Source organism: Kryptolebias marmoratus, linkage group LG10 (genome assembly GCF_001649575.2).
Source record: "Kryptolebias marmoratus isolate JLee-2015 linkage group LG10, ASM164957v2, whole genome shotgun sequence".
Lineage (NCBI taxonomy): Eukaryota > Metazoa > Chordata > Actinopteri > Cyprinodontiformes > Rivulidae > Kryptolebias > Kryptolebias marmoratus.
The window spans coordinates 2,567,677-2,575,054 of record NC_051439.1 but is presented as its reverse complement, the minus strand read 5'-3'; the positions used below and the strand labels follow the sequence as shown (position 1 = coordinate 2,575,054).

Below are 7,378 nucleotides of genomic sequence, written 5' to 3'. Positions count from 1 at the left end.
GGGGGGGGGGTGTAACTCACTTGACTGATTAGGATCCCAATAACAGTAGCCAACTGATGTATAGTTCCCAGAGCCCCTCTGTATGCTTTGGGTGCAATCTCTCCAATGTACATAGGCACTAATCCAGATGTCAACCCTGACACACAGTATGTGAAAGATTTTATTCTTTCAGCTCTCCAGTTGTAGTTATACATTGAAATTTATTTTACATAATTTAATGTACCACAGTAGAAGCCCATGATTGCACGGCCTAAGATGACCATGATGTGGGGTTTCCACATCTTGCAAAGACCCATCAACAGTCCAGCAGCTATAGCCAGAATATTCACCATCAGCATTCCCTTCACCCTGCAGAGCAGAGAGGTGGATGTCTGAGAGCAGATCCTGAAACTTGGCATTAGTCTGCACTGATCTTAGTTGAACTTTTTTCTCATTTTTCTCCTTTATTTTCTCACCTGCCCCTTAGGTCTCCCACAAAACCCACCAGGAAGGAGGATACCATGCCACCGATGGAGAAGATGGCCACTGACAGTGACCAGTACATGACCACATAGGGGTTTTTCACAGTCTCTGAGGAACCATTTTTTTTAGTCCCATTTACTGACAACTCAGACCTCTCAGACCACATACCCAAGGCCATGGCATAATGTTTCTCAATGATCTGGGACACAGGCACAGACACACAAACCCACAAATATAACACATATTATAAGTAACTGGGCAAGGTGATTACTAGCTAGGATGATTACAGATGGCAAGTGTGAGTGACAGGCAATACAAGGAAGCTGAGGAGAACTGTGACCAAAGACAAACAGAACTGCCAGGCTGAACAGTTAACAAAAACCCAGATGGCTAGACAGAGGAAACAGTGGCACAAATAAACTGAAAATACTTACGAAACCTGAAAACCCAAACAAGTGAGAACAAAAGCTGGAAAAAGCTAACCAACATGTGACATGGACATTTTGTTAACAAAACCTAAAAAAAGCCCAGACCAAACTGTACATGACAAAACTGTACATGTAGTTTGGGAAAATTGTTTTTTTTGTTTCCAACTATACAAAAAAACTGTTAAAATTTATTTATTTATTCCTAGTGTACCAAAATAGTCCTAATTCATAATCAGTCTATCTATCTGTATATCCATCTATCTATCTATCTTACTCTACTTTAATGTAGTTCAATTACAGAAAATCATAACATATAAACAAAAGAGGTTCAACAGTAGTAAAAAAATTCATAAAACATCAAAGCAAAATACATAGCTAAAATGTAAAAGAAAAAAATATTTCTACAGTTCTGTATAAAATGACAACAAACGTTTTAAAAAAGAAAGAACTAAGCCTGCTACTTGGTCTCTTCAAATTTCATGTTCTGTTCGAGTGGCAGAGAAAATGTGTGAAGAAAACGCATTCTTTCTTGAACAGAAATTAGTGTAGAGAAACAGTTATTGGGACTAAAAGGACTGACTTCATGTCACAGAGTCCCAGTAGAGTGTATTTTTAAGTGCGTACACTACCTTCTGGGGTGCATTAATGACTCCTAGACTGTACCCAAACTGCAGGGACCCCAAAGCGGCTGTGAACACAGCCACAACAAGTGTTCCTGTTATTTGCTGCAGGAGAGAAAGGAAAGAAGTTTGACTTGAAAGACACACACACACACTGGGAGAGATACATGAGCAAACATACAGCTTAACCAGCACATATATACTAGCAAGAAGATAATAATAAAAATGAAAGAAAAAATATATTCTTGTTTGTAAATGGTTAATAAATAATCTATCATGAGGGTTATATTGAGTAACTTTTAAAATATGTATAAGGAATGAAAATTATAAAAATGATCGTACCTTTCCTGTCTCCATGATGGGTCCAGAGTATCAGCCCTAGGCTGGTAATGATCAATGAAAGATCACACAGTGTCCACTCACTAATCGACTAAATTCCGCATGCACACACACACACACACACACACACACACATCTACCTCTTACACATAACCAAAGCAGTGATCTTATTATCCTGCATCAACAAACAGAAATAAAGCAGTTTTAAAAAGAAAAAAAAAACATATCTGTGGGTATTTTAACTAAAACAGTATTGAAAATGATATACAACATAATAGATTTTATATTGGTGCTAAAACCTTTATTGGTGGTAAACGTTTTATTGGTGGTAAAAGTGTTTTTAAACTGTAGTAATCAACTGAAAAATAAACAGGAACAAAGTGAGTTGTTTTATCTATTGCAAATATTCAATGCAGTTAATGTTCCCTGCTTGTTTTTCCCACACTTTGCACAAGCATTTGTGTGTGTGTGTTAATAATATACTCAGGTGGGCAAAGTCTGAGGTCCAAAGCTGATACAAATGTGCACACACTTGCAAAAAACAATGAAAAAAGGCAAAATTAATAATAAACAAAACACACATTTTTTTATAATGCTAGTCTCATTTATTTCTCTTTTACAGCATCTCTTTAAAAAATAAAACTAAGAATCCCAAAACAGGACATTAGTAATGCTCTTTTAAAATAAAGAAAACACAAATTAAACAGAATAAAGAGTTACAGTGGATTGTTTCATTAAAAAAAGAAGAATTAGAAGAGACATTTCAGTGTAATGACCCTGTTTTCCAACAGGAAGAGTGAGTTCTGACCCGGACAAACTTTAAAAACACTTTGCTCACACTTGATCAGTACACTCACCCAGGGAAGACGGAGGTTTCAATAGCTCAGCTCTTTATTGCTACAATGTTAGTCTGTTCAGATCAGTGAACCTAATCTTTACACATGAACAACTAGAGCATGTGAAAAGTTCTTAAAAAACAAGAGAAATAAAATGTCACAATAAAATAACTTCAATCATTATTAAATCTGATTAAATTTTGTATCACTTTACAATTGTCTCCATATATATATTATACCGCAGTTTCCTCAAGGTAAATTCTTAAAACTGTGCAACTTAATTTCAAACATTTCAAATGAATGTTAGCAGATCTGTTTTTAAAAGGGGATCATTTCAGAAGAAAAACACTAATCTGCATTAGTTTAATTTTTCAGAGCGGACATGTCAAAATGTAAAAGTCCACCTGCACTAGTTTTAGAGAAATTAATCCTTTAGAAATTAATCCTTTAAGTGCTCTTCATGTGTGACAAATTTGAAAGGAAATCAACGGGTTTTATCACATCAAATTCACTTTCTCCTATCAAGAAATAAATACAGTTGAAATTTATTAATGCATATTTCCATCAGTGGGGACAAACTCTGTTGCATTTAGATAATAGTACAACCAGATCTCAAAATACTATTGTAATGTAGTGTTAATTCCAGGAAACCCCCTTACAAAGTTCAAGCCTTTGTTCCCGTATTACTTTGGTAGGCTTCATAGATGCTGTTTAAGCCTGTAGCAAAGAGACACTCCTGGCTTCTAACAATCTCCTTCCAAATGTTGACCCTTTTTCCTCTGGTCTTTATAGCAAAGACTGGTTATATCTTGACCACAGACATATACTGTATATTGTATTGACAGAACAAGACTCCCTGCATTCTGTTGTTTTTGAGAATTGAAGCCACAAGATCCTGTTTCACGGAAGCTGCCATGTTGTATTTTTGGAACCAAAGTCTGTGCATTAGGGATGTGGGACTTTAAGCCACACCTACTCCCCTGCATACAATCATGGTGTCACATGACCTTTGTTTTAAGCATGAAATAACTATTCACAGCTAAAAACATATAAAATATATATTATTTGAACATACATAAAACAATTATTTTCTGGTGTTGACTCTTGATTCAAGTAGGTCTTACCTTGCTGCTGTATGTCAAATGTTGATTTTACTAACACTGTGATCAGTTCTTTAATGCTTAAAAAAAGGGGGTCATGTAAAGGCATGATCGTGTGCAACAGATTCAGGACTCAAAGCCCCACATCTGCACAGAATCTGGTTCCAAAAATACAACATAACCAACTGCATCAAACAGCTCTCTCACAGTAAGACCACTCTTTTTACTTGCTGTGTGGTAACATCAGACTTATTAGTGTGACAGTACTTCTTTACTTTAGGTTTCTATATTAAAAAAAGTTAGCTCCCATTTTCTCTCATCCTATTTTAATGGTTTGAACAGAATAACTTTATATTTGGATATCTGAATGTAATTTTCATGATCCATCAACAGTCACCTTTATTGACATAAAGTTATGGGAATAATTCATTCATAATGCATCCCTTGGTTTGTCAATAATGTAAGTTTGTAAATAAATCTCTTTAAACCTAAAGTAAAATTTTCTTCCAACATGCAAAATTCAGGGTCTTCAACTAGCTTAAGAGTGACAAGCATAAACTAAGCAAAGGCTAACATTTAATATTTTTATTGTTTATGTTTGTGCTTATCGTTGTTTATTTTTTTAAAGCAGCTTCTGTAAACAGGTTCCTGATGGCTTCAATTCCCAACAACAAGAGAAGGCGGGAAAACTTGGTCAATGATGTACTGTCTATAATCTAGGCTTTACAGCCAAATGAGTGGCTTAACGAGTCTTAAAACGACCAGCCCCACCTGTTAACCATAGCTCTCTTCTAAATGGAATAAAAACAAATAATAGCAAATAGTAATAAAAAAAAGTACATTGTGATCAGTAGTCTTGGCTACCATAAGTTTTGCTTACATTATGCTAGGCACTGTACAAACAGTTAAGAGCCAAACTCAGGAGGAGAGAGAGCATGATTTAAAAGGACACCACAGACTTCAACAATAAAATGTTTCCATATGCACACTATGTTTGGGATTCCAGCTCAGATCCTGGTGAAGCTGTATACAGAATCAGCTTTTTATCTGCATCTTTATATCGCTGAGTGTACCATGGCTGTGGCAGTGAATAACACAAACGCTACATTGTTTAAAGAACCAAATTCCAAAATCAACGTTTAATATTGCCTTTTTAAAAGAATGAATGGTGTTCAGCCAGACCAACTTATAAACGTCACACTAGGATGATAAAATATCTGTGTGTAAACAAACTCAGCATTGCTTTTGTCTCATCAAGTAAAGGTTTACATACAAAGAATGAAGAACTGCGCTGTTTCGTCTTAATTTCAGTCTTGCTTTGATTCAGACTTAAATTGAATGGAACCCATCTCAGCATAAAAAAAAATTACACCCACACACAAATACCTTTTCAGAAACACAAATGTGCTGTATATTTTAAAAACTGCCCAACTCCAAACTGTTTCACAGAAGAAGAAGAAAAAATAAAATCAGAAATGAACAGAATGATGCTCTCATTGTTCAGTATTACAGTAAATGTGATGCAGCACCTTCAGAGTTTAAAGAGTGATCATGATGAAGATGTGGAAGAAGGATTCATAAAGAGGAAGAAGAAAAAGAAAGAATGGACATGACAGACTGGGGATTTTTATGTTTAAAGGGACAAAGACTTGCATACTGTTACACTCAACAGCACAGCACATTGCTGTGTCTCTATCACTGAGGTGTCATCCAACTCTGACTGAAAAATGAGTTTAGTCAGAGCACAGAATGCAGAGGGAAACAAATCAAACTACAGTAGATTCATAATCTTGCTGTTTAAATCACTGCCACGTTCAAAAGTACATTTAAGTTTAGAAAAAAAATTGTACTTGTGTTGCTTTTCCAATCACTGAGTTTGAGTCGCCATACGTTGTGGAAAGAAAGTGGGGGTAATAGAAGATATGGCAATGACAGGATGAAAAAAGTGATGACGAGAAAGGGAAGGGAGAACTAGAAGAAAAAGACAGGAAGTGTATTCATACAAAAGTAAAACACTGGTCCATTTGTAAGAAGAGAAACAAAATGGAGGTACAAAGTATTCCACAGAAGGATGGAAGAAGAGAATATTTGGAACGTCAATGCCACTCATTTGATGGCTTCTACATGACCTGACTGAATCTAGAATAACTTCAGAACCTTTTTTCTTCTACTCCATGTTAGTCTCTCCAGGGTTTAAGGAGTTCCTTTACAGCCATCTTGGTCAATCTGGTTCATTTTGTCTGATGTGCAGTGGGCCGACAGTGGGTGTTTTGACTGGCTGTTGGAAGACTGCAGCAGACTGGACAAGGAGACATGTCACCAGTTCATCATTGAGTTTCTGTTGAGTGTCATGAAGAAGACCTGGCTGCTACCTCCCGAACGCACTGATGCAAAGAATACCTGAAGGAAAACAAAAAGTCACACCATTGGGATTAGTATTAACTAGAAACTTTTGAAGGGTATCAACACAGCTACTGACAAAAAGCTAAAAAAGGCCTCCATTTTTATGTATGAACTAATAGAAAGGTAAAGAGAACCAATAAACCTGCTAAAGTTGCTGTCACTGGCACATTAAGGTCACCATTGTAACCAGACACCTGTGTCTGTCACTCCCTGACTGCCAAGTTAATGAGAGGCAGACAGAAACAAACTGAAAAAAGGCCTCAAACAAACAGTTGCTGTTTGAAGACAATATGTAAAATTTTATGTTTCTACAGTATTTTTTGTAAGGGATATTATAAGATAGATTGAAGACCCGTCACTTCCAGTTTTAAGAAGAATATACATATATAAAAATAAACGGAAAATTTATTGAAGTTCTGAGGGGATTTGAGAGAAAACTAAGTCCTGCAGCAGAGAAACACTGGTTGAAAGAAGACAAAAATCCATACCAAAATAAAGTACTGTATTTTCCGCACTACAGGGTGCACTGGATTATAAGACGCACTGTCAATAAATGGTCCATTTTCAAACTTTTGTCATATATAAGGCACATCAGTGATCGGACTAAAAGGCACACCCTTGTGCATCTCCCAATTTTTGTAACTTTGCGCGGACCGCGCGTGCAGCGCTCCATTCAAAATGGACAATTTTGGTGCTTTAGTGGAGCTGGTTCACCTGTATCAGCATTTATATGGTCCCTCTATGAGAGATCAAACGTTCAAAACTCACAGAAGAATACTGCACGGATATAAGCGTCAAGTATAAACGCATACATCGCTCGCTCAGGTCCGCTCACCATGCGCGGGGCCCTGCGTGACTATAACTGAGCCTTAATGCTGCAAGCGGTGTGGTTTGTAGTTTACCAAAGTCGTACTAAAACATTACGACTTATTTTATAAATTCCCTTCTCACCCTCTGCGGGTGGTGTCTTTTTTTCATCCTCTGAGCTCGGGTCCTCTACCAGAGGCCTGGGAGCTTGAGGGTTCTGCACAGTATCTTGGCTGTGCCTAGAACTGCACATTTCTGGACTGAGATGTCTGATGTTGTTCCTGGGATCTGTTCTAGCCACTGCTCCAGTTTGGGGGTGACTGCCCCTAGGGCCCCGATGACCACAGGCACCACTGTGGTCTTTACCTTCCAGGCCTTTTCCA

General features: G+C 37.1%; 2 protein-coding genes across 11 annotated transcripts in view; both read right to left on the bottom strand.

Moving 5' to 3' along the window:
• The window catches only part of slc2a2 (solute carrier family 2 member 2), a 10,177-nt gene extending 8,208 nt beyond the window's left edge, over positions 1 to 1,969 (bottom strand). Inside the window, exons 1-5 of the mRNA XM_017438420.3 lie at positions 1,853 to 1,969; positions 1,520 to 1,615; positions 456 to 661; positions 224 to 348; positions 21 to 136 (exon numbers count right to left, since the gene is read on the bottom strand). Coding sequence (XP_017293909.1) covers positions 21 to 136; positions 224 to 348; positions 456 to 661; positions 1,520 to 1,615; positions 1,853 to 1,867 — 558 coding nt within the window. The 5' untranslated portion in view covers positions 1,868 to 1,969. The remainder of the gene's footprint in view (positions 1 to 20; positions 137 to 223; positions 349 to 455; positions 662 to 1,519; positions 1,616 to 1,852) is intronic.
• A 167-nt stretch (positions 1,970 to 2,136) lies between these two features.
• tnika (TRAF2 and NCK interacting kinase a) overlaps positions 2,137 to 7,378 on the bottom strand; it is a 101,066-nt gene continuing 95,824 nt past the window's right edge. For 4 of the 10 annotated variants that reach the window (XM_037977654.1, XM_037977656.1, XM_037977657.1 and 1 more), the window contains one exon: positions 2,137 to 6,185. In XM_037977654.1, coding sequence (XP_037833582.1) covers positions 6,102 to 6,185 — 84 coding nt within the window. In that variant the 3' untranslated portion in view covers positions 2,137 to 6,101. The remainder of the gene's footprint in view (positions 6,186 to 7,378) is intronic. The other 6 variants (XM_037977655.1, XM_037977661.1, XM_037977659.1 and 3 more) reach the window with 3 other exon arrangements.